The sequence below is a fragment of the Biomphalaria glabrata genome, chromosome 5 (genome assembly GCF_947242115.1).
Source record: "Biomphalaria glabrata chromosome 5, xgBioGlab47.1, whole genome shotgun sequence".
NCBI lineage: Eukaryota > Metazoa > Mollusca > Gastropoda > Planorbidae > Biomphalaria > Biomphalaria glabrata.
Window position 1 is genome coordinate 33,123,382 of NC_074715.1, and position 18,753 is coordinate 33,142,134.

The following is an 18,753-nucleotide window of genomic DNA, read 5'->3' on the forward strand; positions in this document are numbered from 1 at the left end:
TTGAATTTTATTAAATCTTTACTAAGTACAAGATTACGATCAAATTAACTTTACTTAACGAACTTTGCAACCTATGGCATATTATATATATGGCTTAAGACCGGCCCTGGTCTTATATATATATTAGATTGCCTAGACCTAGAGTAGAGTAATTTATTATTATTAAGAACAATAAGAGTTAGATGTTGATGTTAGATCAGATAATCAGTATAACATATATAATATATATATATATATATATATATAACCACTAGTTCTATATATGTATACATAATTAAGTATAAATGTTAATAAATAAATTTTTTAAAATCTATTTTACAGAAAACATATATGACATGTGGCATACAGACAAGTTTACTAGATGGATCTTTCATCATTTTGGAAATACAATATTCCCTGTGAAACAAATCACAGAAACATTCTACAATTTTATTTTATCTAATAAATACCAATAAATGTAAATACAAAATCACATTTTAATAGAGTTCTTCATTATACACACAACATTATTTTAGTATGTTCCTTTTCACTTGCTAGGTTTAGACAAAGTTTCGAATCAGGATTTAATATTATTAAGTCATAGCCCAAAACTCCAGCAGAATGTTAGTTAATGGCAGTGGTCAATGTTTGAACCTGAGACCACAGAGAAGACAGTTCGGAATGCAAACCACACAACTTTCTGCGTTTCGAAACCTATTCAAATTTTGATCATTTTTAGGTTAATGCAGATCTGAATGTCCATTGCAATGATGACTTGATCTGTAAAGGGGTTACATTTTTAAAAAATAAGTTGGATCTCATTCTTCGAATGATGCTATTTATTACAAATTGCAACGTGGAATACATATTAGAGGCCAAAAGAAAATCTACTGATGAGGGAAGACGTAGACATCGTAAAGAACATTTAAATTGACCACCAGCTGAATATGGTTATGTCTTCGCTGGACGCGGCAAAATATCTAGTTTGCAGCTGGGGCCATGGAAAATACTGCATTTCTCATTAATCTTTCGACTCGACTGCCAGCCTTATTTATTAAACACTTTAAATTATGAATAGCTCTGCATTTTTTAATAACAATAAAAAAATATATATATTCAGTGATTAACTGACAATAATTGGGTTACTAAAATTTAATAAAATGAGTTGCATAATTACATCAACAGTAGCCTATATGCATTACTTAACATTATAATTATATTGATACTATAATTTATTTTCCACTTCCCTGACTTCCCAGAGAAAAGAAAAAAAGGACAACTCCTTCTCCAGTAGGATAATCTCTTTCATTTATAGTCTAAACACAATTTAAAACTTTGTTACCTACAGTTACAGATTAACTTGCTAACTTAACTATCTAATAATCTAATGATTCTATTCCAATCAACAAATGAGTCAAGCGTGAGATAAATAAAAACTTTAATTTTTAGATATTTATTTATAGAACTATGTAAGTATATAGGCCCGAATATACGGTACGAATATATTTAAATAGGAGTGTAATAAAATCCATATTTCGTATATTAATAATATTATAGAATTGGTAGATCTAGGTCTAATTTTTGCCTTATAGATTAGTTTTTAGAAATTTAGATCTAGTACTTTTTTTTACTAGTAGATCTAAATCAGACTACTTTTAAGTCTAAGTTATGGTTTAAGTTAAAGCTATTTGCCTAGTGTTGTACGGGGTTGTGACTCTAGATTCAAACTAAATATAATCGTATACTACAATAACTACAATGAATGAGCTCAACATTCACATTGTAATAATTGTTTTTTTCCCATATTGGGCCTATTTAGGGACGACTATAGGTTAATAATCACTATTAAGTGTATAGATAGAGTATATAATTTTAAACTTTGTTTTTCTAGGTCTAGGCCCAGCACCTCGATCGGATCAGTCTAAATAGATAGGTCTTATCTCTAAATATCCAATACTACTATTACTAGATCTAGACTTCATCTAATTGGATTTAGATCTAAATTTAGGTCTACTTCATACATCATTAATGATCTGAGAAAAGAACTCTGCTCTTGATCAAAAGCAGTAGATCTAGAACTAGAATAAGCCTGAAGCAGTAACATAAGCCATAAATTGCGTAACTTGACTAAAACGAAACATGTGAACTGAGGCTCGCGGTACTGCGTGGGCTGAAACGCTGTTCGCTTGACTAGATCAAGAATAAGCCGACAAACAGTAGATCTAACATGCAAAGCCATAAATTGCGTGATTTGACCTAATTTCCCCAACTCTAACATCCACTTTTTATAAATTGGCGTGTTTTAGTCGCCTTTGTTTTTAGAAACTAGCATTCCTGTAAAAAGGAATAGGGAAATACGCTAAGCCATAAACTGAAAAATTTGACCTAATTTCCCTTAAACTACGTCATCGACCTTGGTTGTCTGGGAAATACTGATCTCGAATGGCTTCGAGATTGTGAAATTTAATAGTCCCTAAAACTCACATTAAATTGCTTATATCTAAATAATTACAAAGAATATATGTCTAAAATTTCGTATGTATGTTTTTTTAAGCATTATGAATCTAAAAAAAAGTATAACACCGGTTTCCGCGTCTGACCCCAAAACCTCTTCAGTTGGTCTTTAACCTCAAATCTATCTTTGCTACGCACATGATAGAATCTAGGCTCCAAAAGGCTGAAGCTTTTGCTTTTTTTCTTCTTGGCATCGCTGGCTCAAGTGATGGTTTAACATTTAAGCTAACAGTCGCAAAATTCCTCACACCGAAATTTCATTTCGAAAAGGGAGAAGGTGTTCCCCCTTGTTTTATTTTCGATTACTGTGCAGGCATGGTACAGCAGCCACTGACCCATACAAAGCAGTTTAGAAAAGCTGTTATCATCTTCCTTCTCTTCTCTTTACAATAGAGATCTTTTACTCATCCTTTTTTTTCCGCACCGAAGAGTGTACACAAATACTTCCGGTCTTCTAAAAATCTACAGAAAAGTTTCACGTGTGTTGTCTACAAAAGTTCCTAAATTTTCTCTAGGAATGGTCTTGGTCTATCTGTAGATTAACTCTAGATCTAAAAGAAAAGCAACATCATGGGAGTTTATCTTTCTTCACCTGTTACTGATAAAGATTCCATTGACCAGAAATGTGATAATTTTATCTATGGTGCATCATCTATGCAAGGATGGCGCATAACACAAGAGGTAGATCTAGAAATATTGGAATATATTATATAATTTATAGAATAATAGATCTAATGATAATCTAATATTTTTTATAGACTAGAATCTATTTAGATTTTAGATCTAGAAGTAATCAAATATAGATCTAGTATAGATTTTAATAGATTAATTTAGCTAGACTCCAGATTTCTAATATAAAATATATTATACTTTATATATTATACTTATAGGGAGGTGAAAATAAAATTTATCTTTGAAAAAACTATTTTTCGTTAGTACATCATTAAAATACTTTAAAAGAACTTTCTATAAATTATGACTGTATGTTGTACATTAAGAAAGTAATGATCTTTTTTGTGCCGTTTTGACCTAACATTGGTTGACATGGAAAAAGTGAAGTGAGAGCTTGTCGCTGGCTTAGCCGGCGAGACACACCCCCTAGGTCAAAAGTTAAAAAGTTGGAATTGTGTTTCGTAGACGATAGATCTACTTATTAAATAAGAAATTTAATAGTAGATCTACTATTCGTAGTAAATTTCTAGCTCACAATTCTGATTTAATTTATATTTATGAACTTCAGTTGTTTAAAATGTAAATATTGATGAAATAAACAAATTATCGGGTCTAGATATACAAGAAATGTCAGAGAGGTGGGGACAAAATGGCGGCTTTGTGATGGCAGAAAATAACAAAATATTTAAAAATTGGGATTAAAATCGCCTGAAACAATTTTTTTTCAAATGCGTTTTTTAAAAAATTGCAAGGTAAAAAATCTTTCAAAAGTATCTAGATCTGTAGCTAATAATATCTGCTACAAGATTATAATTTTCATTTGTTGGTGACAAACAATATCTTCTATAAAAAAAAAATAAAACCTGAAAAGTCCATTGAGGTCAATATTTTTTTTTGTTTTTTTTTCAAGTGTGTTCGATGTTGACAATAGATCGATCTGAAAATTGGTAGGAATATAGCCAGACACATGTACTATTAGCAGGAAAAAAATCAACAGGGTACGACTTTTCTGTGATGAGTATCAGCAAAAATATTTAAATAAATTTTTTTTTTTATCAAAAAATTGTTAAAGACAAAAATGTTCTCCATCATCAAAAGTAATGGAATTCACTCTTTTTAGCAATGATATCTTTATATATAGTGAGCATAATCGATTTCAAACAAAGACCTATGTAGCAGTAAGGAAAACTCTTGTCTCAAGTTTTTACGTCATTTTTTGGACACCGGAAGTTCCGGAATTTGATCTCCCTACTTTATAGATCTAGATTTATATATATTATATTAGTATTAGTGACTAGTCTACTTGTATCTCATTATTTAATATTTATTCATTATCTGAGAGTGAGTAGTGAGACTGAGCGATCAGAGAGTATTTGGTACTAGAGTAAAGGATACTTGTCGGCCACGCTAAGCCAATCTCCGGCCATTTTTAAGTTTCAAAATTCATAACTCCGTAATCGGCGTAATGGTCTGACCTATTATGAAAAAAACTGAGAGTGTCAATGAATTCATCATCCTTTTGTCTATAAAAATAGCTATTTTGTAATGTATCACTACGCATAGTTAAAATTAAATCTGATGTGAAGAGGGGTAGGGTCAGTTTTCTGATGAGTAAAAGTTTTCTACATGATTTTTTTTTCCCTGTAAAAGTTGTTGGCCGGTTAGAAGATTTATCGGCCACATCAAAGGAAATATGTATAAAACGTTTTTATTAAGGAATTTCATCCTTAATTTTATTTTTTTGTACATTAGCGCAACGACACAAGTCATATTATCACTTTTCCCACACTCCACGCTTTCATTCTCTGCTTGTAACTGACGTCACACCATGTCCACTACTTTGGGCCTAGCCTAGCTGGTCGCCCTAGGGGAAAAAATTGCCTCTGTTATGGGGGAGAAGAGGAGGAGTCTTCTCTCTACTCTACGAGGCCTTTTTTTTCACACAGCACAGCTCCAGTGCGTGCCTGTCTCACCATAGCCTTAATGGTACCAATAACTGGTCGATTGATAATTGCTAGTTTCCTGCTCACTCACCTGTTTTTTGTTTTAGAGCGTGTCTCCACTCTTATGGTATGCTTAGGAGACAGGGAAAAAAAGGGAAGGGGAGGAGGCTTCATACTCTCTTCAGACTTTGACAATCTCTTAGACCACACATAGCATAGTGTGTATATACTTATCACAAGCCCAGTGCATGTTGATGTTTCACACCAAGGCCTTTAGTGCACCTGGTCGATCAATAATTGTAGGATCGAGGTCTACATTGATATTGCTACTGTGACTTTTTTTTTTCAGCTGCCTATTGATGCCAATCTATTATTGTATAGGGGTGTGCACCTAAGTGCCTTTTAACATTTGTACATATTTGTTGCCTATTAAATTGTTTTAAATAAATGGTCATACGTTTTGCTTACAACATATTAGCTTTTTTTTTTTTTTATAAATATGTTATGAATTTTCTTTAGTAAAACATGTAAGAAACCCACACAAGAACACATATTTTGTACTATATTATTTTGACAAACAACAAAATTATGCTTTAAAAAAAATAAAAATTATTTCCCCTTCTTTACTGTGTCAAGTTATTTCCTTTTTTATGACTCGCATCTTATGTAGATATGTTTTCTTATTCAGAAAAGGTAAAACTTGTTGGCCACCCCCTATTTACATGCTTAAGTGGGAAAGGAGAGTCTGGGTTGTGTAATGTATTTGTTTCTATGTCTATTTAGAAGCATTATAGCTGGGTTTTAAGTGGCTAATGCATCTAGGGGCTTAAAAATCGTGTTAACCCCAGACCCTATCTCGTTCTTCCCCTTGGGAAAAAAAGGTAAGTTTTACAGTAGTCTGCTTTGACCCCGGATAAAATTACTTTCTCTCAATGAAAAAGGGAGTTGTATGTGTCTGAAGTGTGACAAAATGGTGCATGCGCAATATTTATGAGGAAGTTGAGTAGTAAACATTCAAATAAAAAAGATTTAATAATATTACAGTGAGGTGACCGATATGTAAGACGAAACCCGGGTGGCAAACAAGCAACCTTTACTCTATATATATCTATTTCAATCTGGGTCTAGATCTACTCATCTAGAATTCTATAAACTATATTATAGTTTAGATTTAGATCTAGTATTTCTAGAGAAATGCCTGGAGCTTAAGCAGTCACGATTTTTATAGAGGTTCGATTGGCTCACTTTATTATTACTAAAACTTCTTTATTTGAAAGTTGACTAAAGGACTGCTTTATAGGCAATATTGCTACTGCACATGCACCATTTGCTTTCATGGGAAAATTCATTCAGTATTCTGCTTCCATTTAAAAATCCAATTTAGAATATCGTTTAATTAATAGTTTATCATTCGGCATTTCCTCTCGATCCTTATGCTGCCTATGTTTACAAAACAACATAAAAAAACTGTTGTGGATTGTTTGCTTATATTTAATGAAAAAATGTGGGAAAATGCATTATTACTTCTCCTATACAGTCCTCATGGGAATCTTTAAACAGAATGTTCTGGAAAGACTAGATGCATGTTAATATTGCCGATATGCCAGTGGTGGAGTTATTTCCTGGTTTGAAATCATATTTCTTGTCTCAAAAAAAGTGTTCCATTATAATCAAATGCTTCTTTGAAAATGTGTAGGTTATATTGTTGCTGCTGTATCTGTACATAAAATTATGGCAATTTTCTATCAGCGGTTTTGCTTATTGATGGTCAGAATCTCTCAAAGTATCTTCATCCAATTGGTTCAGAAATGGACTAGACAAAATTGGTTTAGAAATGCATTAAACAAATTGGTTCAGACACGCATATGTTAAATTGGTTCACAAGTGCACTAGACAAATTGGTTCAGAAATGCTCTGAATGAAGCATGAAGTTTCCTCCGAACGAAGAACTCCAGCTACTTTCTACTTTGAAAGACGCTGAGGTGGTTTGAAGAAACGATAAAGCGTCAATCATAAAGATATAAAATACTAACATTGTGCAAAGTATCTCATCGAGAGAGAAGCAGCAAATTTGACAAGGTTAACACTTAAGAGCCTGTGATTGAGCTTTGCGCCAATACAAGGGGCTATTTGACAAGATTAACTGCAGAGTTCTGACAAATTTTGGGATTGGAACTCCCACAAGTGTTTAAAATTCTCATTTTCAGAAGAATTTTGTGCCCTACTGAGTAACAATTCTTTTTATGTCTACTAGAAATTAACGCTTTAATGCAATGTGAACCAGTGAAAATACATAGTTCAAGAAGAAAGCACTAAAGGACTTTTAATCATGCTGTGAAGATCATTATATTGCTAGAACATTAAGTGTACAATTTTTAGAGCATCAGCGTCATAAAATGATGAAGGTTCAACATTTCATCGGCATAGCAGGTGTTAAGGTGTAATCAGTTTAATTTAATTTTTTTTTTCTTTTTAAATGCATTTTATTCTAATGATGTATAGACACATCTATGGTTGATTCATAAAGCAAGTTTCCCCGTCCCGCTTTCACACCCGAAAAATCTGGTCAGTGATACTATCATTCCTTTTTACATAGCAGACATAGGATTTCTTGTCTAGACAAGTGTTGATTATAGAATTGCATAGTCATATCTAATATATAAATATCTATGCCTACAATGTTACATTTTCAAAAATTCTTTCAGGATGCTCATAACTGTATACCAAATTTTCATGCGGCAACAAATACATCTTTTTTTGCAGTGTATGATGGCCATGGAGGTAAGTATTAAGAAAAGGGGGGATTATTGTTATTAATGTTAGATGTCATTCAGTGCAGTTTCTTTTTTTCCTTTTCTCCCCCTTTCTTACCAGCTGATCAGGTAGTCGTTTTGTTTTGGTGGTGATGCTTGACCCACACCTTGCTCCATCAACACCTTCTCTGCATTATTTTTTTTTTGTTTGCTGTCATTCTCAATTTAATTTTGTACTCTCCCCTTTTTTCTCTTCCTCACAACATCTTAATGAAACCTCTGCTTGTCCCAGCTTTTAGTCAACTACACCTATCAATTTAGAGTACATCTTATGGCATGGTAATATTTTCAATATTATAGTTTAGTTTGTTTGCTTAAATAAATGCCTTATTAAAAAATAATTTAAAACAATGTTTTTAGCTAAAACAAAATGGACTCTAGACTGTGTATAGTAATTGTAATAGTTGAATGTTATTTTTAATTTTTAAAATACTGATAGTTCTATTATGAATTACAAAGTGCATTAAGGGAAGGTATCATAATCAATTATGAACAATTTTTAGTTATCTTTTTGTAATTCAGATAAAATTATTACAAGTGTACAATCATTTTGTTTCTTATTGCTTGAAAATATTTCCATTTTAAACACAATATTTCTATTTTTTTTGTTTTATAAGTCAGTGTGTTTTTAAGCATTTAAAATTTTTTAGTCTCACCATTCCATGCTATTTAGTTGATTTCCTTACTTTTCCCTCTTCACCAGTTAATGTATTAGTTGGTATACTACTTTTTCTTGACCACACTATGATTCCCCACCTGGCCTCTCCACTCTTCATTATTAAATTTCGCCTCACCTTTGCTCCACTTCTCTCTACCCTCTTCCAGCAGTCTTGCATCCCTCATTTCTTGTGATACAAAAGCTCACTCCAACTCTTCCACAGGAAGTACAATCATTCAAAACTTAATTCCAGATTAGTATTATATCTAGGGTGGTAACATGAATTAATACATTTTTTGCTTGTTCAGTATTTAGCCTAGCACCTAGCACTATCATTTTGTTTTCTAATATGATGCAGTCATTCGCAGGGAAAAAAAGCATTAAAACAAAATGTAGCCTTTAAAAACATTTTGTTAAAGATCTGTGATAATTAAATATAGATCTGTTAAATAGGCCCAATAAATAATGAGCACATTTTTTTCTATTAAAATATAAAATCTCAAATGTGGAATTAAAAAAAAAAAAAGAACAATGCAGTGTACAAACAATTTTTTTTTTTTTTTTTTACATCTAATTTTGTTGAATCTAAATTTGTGATTTTTTTATTTTTAAAATCTCTAATTAGATTTCTAGTTGAAAGACTTTTATAGTCATTATAGTTGTCAAATTATTGATCTGTTATTGTCAACAGATATTCTAATGGCCTTACATACATCTATACATTATGTGTAGTTTGTTAATTCACAAAGTAGAATTTAAACTGCTAAAATACTTGTGTTTGGGAAGGTTTAGGATAAACAAATTCATGGCTCAAAATACTGGTTGGACAGGTAGGTTGGTGGATGCAGTTCTCAAAAACAACTCTTAATAGTTTTTTCTACAAATTAGACAGTGGATGTATATCTTGTGGGAAAAGAATTACTAGCTATTTGGCCACACTGGGAAAACTCTAGCTTGACCATTACAATTTTTCCAAGTATAAAAAAAAATAATTTAAATTTGGCTAGAGGACTACCACGCCTTCTGGTATTTCTGGATGTAGGCCCAATTCATTAAAGAGTTAAATAAATTAATAGCAAGCCTGTATCAATAGGCTTATCATTAGAATTTTTTGTACTCTTGACTTTTTTTTTTATACATAACCAGGATTTTATTATTGGGGTTGATAGAAAATTTTCAATTTTTTAAAACATTTATCATTCATTAGTTATTAAGAGTACAATATTTGCTCTTAAGAAATAATAATCAGCTTCATGAAGGAGGAATTGTCTTTTTTTTTTAACTTCTTAATTGCTGATAAGTTTACAAGTTTTGACAAAATTAAGCTAAATGATGTTTTATTTATCTATTTTTTTTTTTTTTTTTTGAGATCTAGATTATAGAAATATTAAACTTTTAAAAAACTTTTTGTTAATACCAACAAATGATGAAATATGTTTTCAGGATCCGAAGTGGCTAAGTACTGTGAAAAACACTTCCCAGACTTTGTTAAAACTTTGATGGCAGAGCAGGATGGATTTAGTGATAATATCAAACAGTTTATACAGTTGGCCTTTTTAACATTTGATGCTACCTTGACAGATGAGGATGTGATTAAGGAGCTCAAAGAACTTGCTGGTAAAGATGATGATGTTGAAGATGAGGAAGAAGGTAAAAAGAATTTATGTATTTTATTTATACTGTTCTTTATTTTGCAATACTAAATTATTTTTAATATTTAATAAAAACATTATTGGAAAAACCATTTACAAGTATCCTGTTTAATTTATAATTGTTTATTGTTTTTTTAAAACTATTCTTGTATAGTGCATCTTTCATGCTCTGTGTGTGCTGGTCCGATCTTTTTTGTGGACCTTGTTTAGGGAGGGGTTTTTGTGCTGACTTTTGGCTCAGCAAACACACCAGATCTCAAGTTGAGGATTTAAACTTGAGCACCCTTTCTAAGTAGCCAAGGGGCTTATGTCCCCTTCATTCACATTGAAATAAGTTGTTTGTGGTTACTAACAAAAATAGGCAACTAGCTCCCATTTTATTTTATTTTTTTCAAAGCCAAATTGTCAAACCTCCTAAGTGAAAAACTTATGAAAGTCTTTTTTATGTATTGTAAAATTAATTAAAGTACCATTGTCATTTGTAGTCTTTAACCCCAACAGACGGTAAACCCACTTTTCTGGGAAATTTTTAAATTACCTATATATGTGTCCTCGCTGAATCGCGTCAGAATCTAAAAATAGGTCATGAATTGTGTTGAAACTTTTATATTAACCATTAACAATGTCTGCCTCCTTCACTGCATATGTTTACATCAAATAAGTGTGGAAATTTTTAGAAAATTCACAATAAAATTGAATCAAACAGGTATATGGTAGGTCTAAGTTTGTAATAATTTTATTAAAAATAATGGCAAAGTGAGGTTTAGGGACTAAGGGCTGGTGGAGTTTAGCTAAGTAAACATACTTTTAGGTGTGTGTTTACATTTTTTTATGTGAAAAAAAAATTAACATGATTTAAAATTTGTCATTCGATTTGCAAGTTTATATTAAATACTTCTTAAACAAAAAAACAACAACTGGCTATTTGAAAACTGTTACATTCCATAGTTTATATTGTATGCTCTACACACAGTCTGTCAATGTTCTCCTTAAAATTATAGGAACACTTGGACTTACTATGGAAATTTTCGTTACATTTTATCAATCAACACCTTGCAATCCAACACGTCAACACTTCATAGCCCATAAAAATAAATTAATTTTTCTTCAACACAGATTTAAAAAATGGAAGCTCATTCATCTATCCAAAACTGACCATGAATTGTTATTTTCAGGTGACCCAGTTGGTAGAACAGAAACAGATATGCTTAAAGAAGAAGCTAATATGCCCTTGGACCAACTTCTTGCACAGTACAAAAGCAAAGATGAAAACAAGGATTTCAAGAGTCCATTTTTAATTGCACAACGCAAGACTTTAAAAGGTTCAAAAAAAGATGATGAAAACGGAGACGCTTCATCAATCTCTGTGTCTTCTTCATCATCTGCTGCTAAAGACCAAGATTCAGACACCTTACTAAATGGGGTAGACAATGAAAACAACTCTAGCAGCTGTGCGGACTTGGAAATCTTAGATAATGAAACAAATAGTGACAAACAGAAAGATAGTGTGATAGAAAACAATAACGAAAAATCTTCAGCGGACCTAGACAGCCAAACAGACAAAGAAGTAACCTGCAGTTCTTCCTCAACAGGAGGATCTAGCTGCATAACATCAGGATCAAGAAGCATATCTGGGAGCTCTTCGGCTGAGGCTGCTTTGCCCAATGAGGTATATTGTTTTAGTTACTTAGCATTTTTCCTTGGTGCATACATACTTTTAGTAGCTATGTAAATAACCATTTTATTTAAGGATCTTATTTTCCTTTCCAACTTTGCTTTCATGGACTAGGAGTTGCATGAATCTTGCATGAAGAGCATATCTATTTTAATAATCTGTTAGCACATTCGTGGTCTGAGACTATAGCTTCTGTGTACTTGAAGCCCTTGACACTTTCAAGCTTCTCAAATGAGATTCTTTGTGTCATTGGTAAATCTACTAGACATCCTAGTGGCTCTAGTCTTCATGGTTCTTGTTTGCACTTTGTCAGTTTCAGCTTCAGTACTTTATTATTATTTGATTTATTTATTTAAAAAAAATCTGATTTCCATGCTTTGCTCCAGTAAAAAAAAAAATTGGTACAATGATTTTCATTTCATACGAAAAAAATTGTTTAATGTTTAAATTTTGAATATTGTGACCAGATCTTTTCCAACCCACTTCCTAATAACACACACACTTTTCAATAGTTTGTGAATTCTGTTAGCAATTTATAATAAAATACATCCTCCACCCTATGAAACTGGCATAATTTAGCCCCACCTCAGTACATGCTCAAACACTTGCTTCCTTGCCCAATCATTTGTAGCCATGTTGTCTTTTCCTTGGGGAGCTGTCTTAAGCACTATTAGGCCCCCTTCTCACTCATTCCTTTGGCTCATCATTGTGTCAAGATCTGTTTACATTGTTTGAACAGAAAATATTGAAAAAAAAGGTTTCACTTTGTTAGATGTGAATTTTGTATAAACAGGAGCAGCCATCTGGCTCTGGACTGTCGAGTCCTGGAATCAGGAAAAGCAAGGCGAAAGCAGCTGCAGAAATGGCTAAACTGGATGGCGATGTGAATTCTAGTGATGAGGAAGATGATGATGAGGAAGATGAAGATATGTGGGAGGACATGAGGTAATACATTTACTAAAACTTGTACGATTTTTCTCATTTTGGAACTTTTTTTTTTTTTTTTTTTGAAAACTTAAGACAACTAAAAATTATGGTTTAAAAATTTTGAATTTAAGTACAATGCCCTGTTATTTTATTTGTACTTGTTATAAATACATACAAATATATTTCATATATATTACATTGTAACTACCACTCACTCATTCCAAAAAGGAATTAGTAATATTTCAACTTTGATTATCTTTAGTGATGATGATGATGAAGATGATGATGAGGATGGGGATCAAGATGAAGATGTACCTATGATGGATGTATCTAACGAAGAGGTTTCTACATATTTTTTTTTAGAGATAATGTAGTATGTACTAAAATAACTAATGTTTTCAAAAATAGCTGAATGACAAGAAAATTAAGAAAATTTAAGTAGCTCTATAATTTAAGAGGAGACCAAAACACACGTGGGGCAGTCCATTGGTAAAATTATTTCTAACCTGATGATTTCTTCTAGTACTTCAATAAATTTACTTCTCTAATATTGCATTATGTTATTTGTAGAAACAACACTACTCAAATGTAGGCATCATTGGGTAATGAACCATAACACTTATTACTTTATTACATATATTGAATTTCATAAAGTTCAACTTGTAGCATTTTCAGTTCGAGTGATGAATGTAATTATGACCCTGCATCACTTCCCAGTAGAAACAGATTATTCTCTACTTTGTCATAATTCTTGTCCATTGTGACAATGTCCATATCTTTTTTTTTTTATTATTTCATATTTGTTTGTGGGTATATCACACACACATATTATTTTTCATCTGTTCTAGAACATTAGGTCATATTCTTTAAATAATAAAATGAGTTCTGTTTCAGCCTGGATCTGATAGTGGATGCACTGCATGTGTCTGTTTGCTCCAGGGAAAGCAGCTCATTGTTGCCAATGCTGGAGACTCTAGATGTGTGCTGTCAAGGGCTGGAAAGGCCATTGAACTCTCTTTTGACCACAAACCTGAAGATGAATGTGAGAAAACTAGAATAGAAAGGGCTGGTGGAAAGGTGACCAGTGATGGGCGTGTAAATGGTGGTTTGAATCTCTCTCGGGCTATAGGTGAGAGCTATCTTATTTTGTCCTCAACAGTATTATTTATAGGTGTTGTTGCTGTAAGTAAAGGCTTAGATATTTACACAAAAATTTCTTGAAGGTTAAAGCAAACATTTTGAAGATTTGTTGACATCAGAAGTAATTATTAATCATCATTTTTCTTTATTGAAAATGCTAACATTTTTGTACTTATAATAAAAATTAAAATGAAAAAAAAATGTTTTCAGCAAGATTTAATGAAAACTTTACAGATGCTTTTTATATAATCAAATGACTAGTTGTTTTTTTTTTGTTTTTATTTACTTTTTTTTTTTTTTTTTTTGTAAAGTAATTTAATGACAATTATAGTTAAAATAATTTCTGTAGCAAAATAGGTTTTAGCACTTTTTTCAGACGTTTACTAATAATTCCTTTTTTTTTCTCTATCAGGAGACCATGTATACAAACGCAACAAAGATTTACCAGCAAAAGAACAGATGATCACATCTCTTCCTGATGTTAAAATAGCAGAGCTGTGTCCAGAAGATCAGTTCTTCGTTGTAGCTTGTGATGGCATTTGGTTAAGTATTGTTCTTTTTTTGTTGATATTTCTTTGAACATAAATTCAGCAGAGTATTATCATTTGGGAAGGCGCTGTGGCTGAGCGGTAAAGCGCTTGGCTTCTGAACCAGGGTTCAAATCCTGGTGAAGACTGGGATTTTTAATTACGGGATCTTCTGGCACCTCTGAGTCTACCCAGCTCTAATGGGTACCTGGCATTAGTTGGGGAAAAGTAAAGTCAGTTGGTCGTTGTGCTGGCCACATGACACCCTTATTAACCATAAGCCAAGAAACAGATGACATCATTTGCCCTATAGACCACAAGGTCTGAAAGGGGAACTTTACTTTATGATTATGTCATCATTTAAAAATAACAATTTGAATATAAAATAAGGTTGAAAATTATTTTTTTAAATTTTGCTTCATCTTACTTTTAGGAATTATATGTCAAGCCAAGAAGTAGTTGACTATGTCTTAGAGAAATTGAAAGACCCAGAAAAACGTCAGAAACCTTCTTTAATTTGTGAAGAGGTAAGATTTTGCCAACACATTTTTATTATTTTTGACTCTACCAGATTTGTAGCATTGTTGGTAGAAGGTTTATGTGTATAGAAGGGTCCTTACCTGTTAGCTTGTTCAGAGGACAAAGGCCCCTGAGTTAATGACATAAATAGTCTAGTGATACAAGGACAATAAAAATACAGCTGTAGAACAAGAAGACATGTTTTTATTATGAGTCTGAGTTGAATAATACTGACAATAAATTGATAGTGAATTTACATATAACAAACATACCATACATACACTGATGTTCAATATTACAATCACCAAGTAGTATCATTCAAACCTACAACTTAAACTAACATAACTCATGACAGCTTGTTTGATAGCAAAAGATAAATAAATAGAATAAAGTCTGAAAGAAATTGGTCCCTAGATTTAAGATTTGATTTCTTTATCAGATCTTTTTTTTTCTTCTTATTATTGTTATGATCATGGCTAGTCCATTCCTGTAGCTTTTCTTTCACTATGATCAATTTAGTTTTGAACTTTCTGTTTTTTAACAGATTTGTTTTTTCCTATTATTTGTGTGACAGATAATGGCTACTCCACTCTTAAAGCTTAAACATTTAAAGTTCTTTCTTCACTATAATTAATTAAATTTTGAACTCAACTTTTTTTTTTAGTTTATAATGTTCACCAGTTAAAAATCTTATTCTTTTCTCCAGCTGTTTGATCATTGTCTTGCACCCAATACATTTGGTGATGGTACTGGATGTGATAATATGACCTGTATTATTGTAGTCTTGGATAGCTTCCAACCTGCAACCAGTGAGCAAGTTTCCACACAGGCTTCAGAAAATGTACCACACAACGTAGAGGAGGACAGAGATGTGCCATTGAAGGGCAGTGATAGTGCTGATAAAACAGAACAAGATGCTACTGGGTCCATAAAGAGATGCTCAGATAATGTGGAGGCTAATGAAGGCAAGCGGATCAAACTAGGGGGAGAAGAGCTTGTTTAGGTGTTATTGAGTCTAGTATTACTTTGTTCAAAACTGTTTTTACATGATTTAGGGCATAATGCTACGGATACGTACATCAGTCATTGTGGTTACTGCTCTTTTGGTTAAGTAGTGCTTTAAGTCTATACATACATAGTCATTAAACTGACTTAAGTTGCACCTACATAATTATGTGTGTGTGTGTATATATAGTATATATATATATGTATATTTTTTTTATACTATTGGACACCAGCAGAAAAAATTGCATCAGAGTTGAATGAAAGATGAATCTGATGAGTTGAAAACTTGTGTGTGAGAAAGAAAGAATCATGTCATTGGATGAGCCTGATAGTGAATATATGCAACTCAAATATTTTGAATGGCAATGCCATGGAAAGAAAATTTTTAACATGTAGCATTTTGTTATAATGATGTTTTTGTCTTTGAGTTTCTACAATTAATACTTTTATAGTTTATTCTTTATTTTGTTTCAGGCAGGGACATTTAAAAAAAATAATTTCAAGGCTTTGCTGAAAATTTCTAGTTTTTATTTTCATTTTTGTCATATGAAAGAATATCATTCTTAGTAAATTGTTGATTAACAGGATTAAATCTTTTTTTGTTGTTGTTATTATAAATTTTTTTGTGTGAGTCGTGTGGATTTTTTGTTATTGTAATGTGATTTGTTTTACAAATCTTGTGTTGGAAACAATATAATTTCTAGTTACTGATGTATTTTTCTTTTTAGAATAAAGTACTATGAGAAAGAAAGTAGCTAATTTAATGTGAATTATGGATTTGTTTTGTTTTATACTTTTTTGGTAAACATTAATATACTTTAGCCTTTTTGTATATTTGCTATGTATAACTATTTTAGTGGAACTGATTACAGTCTATGCAGTAGCCAGATATAATTTTGACTGAAGAGTTATTGATCTTGGTCTCCCATTGGCTACCCAGTGTTTTTTCTTAGCCAAAAGTCATTAGCCTATGGTTATGTTGTACAGATCTGGTGAATACTTGTATCATTTTTTTTTTCCTGTATATTTGATGTCGATGTGCAGCCATGAAGCCATCATTCCAATAACCTCCACTTAGAAGAAACACTATGTAATAGCATTGATCGATTGCTATGTAACCATACTTAAGTTTTATTTAAAAAAAAACAGAAGTGTTAAAGCTCTGAAGTTTTACCTTAATTTCATCTGGCAACTTGAGGCATAAAACTTTCTGAAAAACCAGCATCAGTGGGCATCCAAATCTTTTTGATATAGATAAATCAATATAGTACTATTGCCTTAGGTCTTGTTAATGTGAATAGGGAAAATCCATTGTTTACAAAATTTTCTCAATATAAATTTTAAATGATTTTAAAAAATATTGCTTTAAAAAAAAATCTCAAACTATCTGTAGAAAGTATATGATTAGAAGTAACCAACAAAGCCTACACATCTGAAGCTCAAAATAGACATTAATGCAAATTTACTGATGAAGGGTGAATCTTTAAAAAGAATTTATTTATGCAGAAAATATAGGGCATCTTTAATTGAATTGACTTTTAATAAATGGTTTAGACATTTCTGAAGAAATGATCAAACATTAATAATATCTCACCCTTGTTAACCGTGGGCCACAAAAACATATGATCTTTATATCATGCGCCCCATAGACCGCAAGGTCTGAAGGGGGAACTTTTTAAATAATAAGTCAATAAAAATCAAAATTGTATTCTTAGCTTAATTATTTTTAGAAATATTAGCTAGCTGTTTATGAATGTTACAATTCTTAAGCTGTATTTTAGTAACACCTTTTCGTAGTTGTTGCTTATTTGAAATGCATTAGTATAATGCACATTAAAGCCAGAGTTTTATTTTGACCGTGCATTCCAAAAAAAAATAATTTTGTTAAAAATTCACATAATTGTAGTCATTGACTAATTTCCGTCCACCTGTCATAACAACAAATAATCGAAATAAACAAAACATCAGATGACCAATCACATTTGTTTACTGTAAATACTGTATTCATTTTGTTCTTTATCATTTTTTTTAATACAGTAAAAGTACTTTTTTTTGTTTGTTATATTTCTTAAAGTTGCAGATTTTTTTTTTAAACAACTCTGTGACTCATTGTTACTAGGTGCCTTGTATTCTGATCTATTCATTTTAATTCTGATCTATTCATTTTGAAAGTTTTCTTCAGTTTTTTTAAAAATTGATTTCTAGTCAGTTTGATCATTCAGTCTTTTTTAAACTAGATTCTATTAATGTTCGATTTTCTTTACTTTATAACTATAGCTATATAACTAATACTGAAAAGGAGCAAGATTTGTTTGTATTTTATAAATCTTTAGTTATTTGTTTCAATATTTATTAAAAAAAACAACATTTGAATCATATACTAAAACAAAAAAATTCTAACAAATTTTATAAAACCTAAACATTTAGCATATATAAAATGCTTTTATTGAACTTACTATGTCATATAGTTTCTGGTTATTAAAAATGTTGCTCAATTAATTTGACCAACTGTTAGCTTTCTGTGGTACAGTCATGTATACATGCAACAAAAAGTTGTCAGTTTCAATGTACTGTAAATAAAAACTTGTTTGATATCCAGTTAAACTTTGTCCTGTGTTTATAGTCTTGTTGTTTTAGATCTGTTTCTTATAAAAACAAAGTCATTCATGTCAATAATTGTGTATGTTGTGTTGTAAAACAAAAATAGCTCTGCTGCTAAAATTGATATC

General features: G+C 31.5%; 1 protein-coding gene across 2 annotated transcripts; it reads left to right on the plus strand.

Moving 5' to 3' along the window:
• The first annotated feature begins 2,882 nt into the window (after positions 1-2,882).
• On the plus strand, positions 2,883-16,959 carry LOC106059633 (protein phosphatase 1G-like). Of its 2 annotated transcripts, XM_056029034.1 has the most exons (11): positions 2,883-3,174; positions 7,814-7,889; positions 10,023-10,229; positions 11,407-11,900; positions 12,700-12,851; positions 13,096-13,174; positions 13,728-13,962; positions 14,386-14,515; positions 14,934-15,027; positions 15,726-15,984; positions 16,499-16,959. In XM_056029034.1, the coding sequence occupies exons 1-11, from the start codon at positions 3,064-3,066 to the stop codon at positions 16,510-16,512; spliced, it is 1,851 nt and encodes a 616-aa protein (XP_055885009.1). In that variant the 5' UTR covers positions 2,883-3,063; the 3' UTR covers positions 16,513-16,959. The 2 variants fall into 2 exon arrangements, with proteins under 2 accessions (XP_055885009.1, XP_013072755.2); XM_013217301.2 differs by lacking the exon at positions 16,499-16,959 and having other exon boundaries at positions 2,886-3,174; positions 15,726-16,375.
• The last annotated feature ends 1,794 nt before the right edge of the window (positions 16,960-18,753 follow it).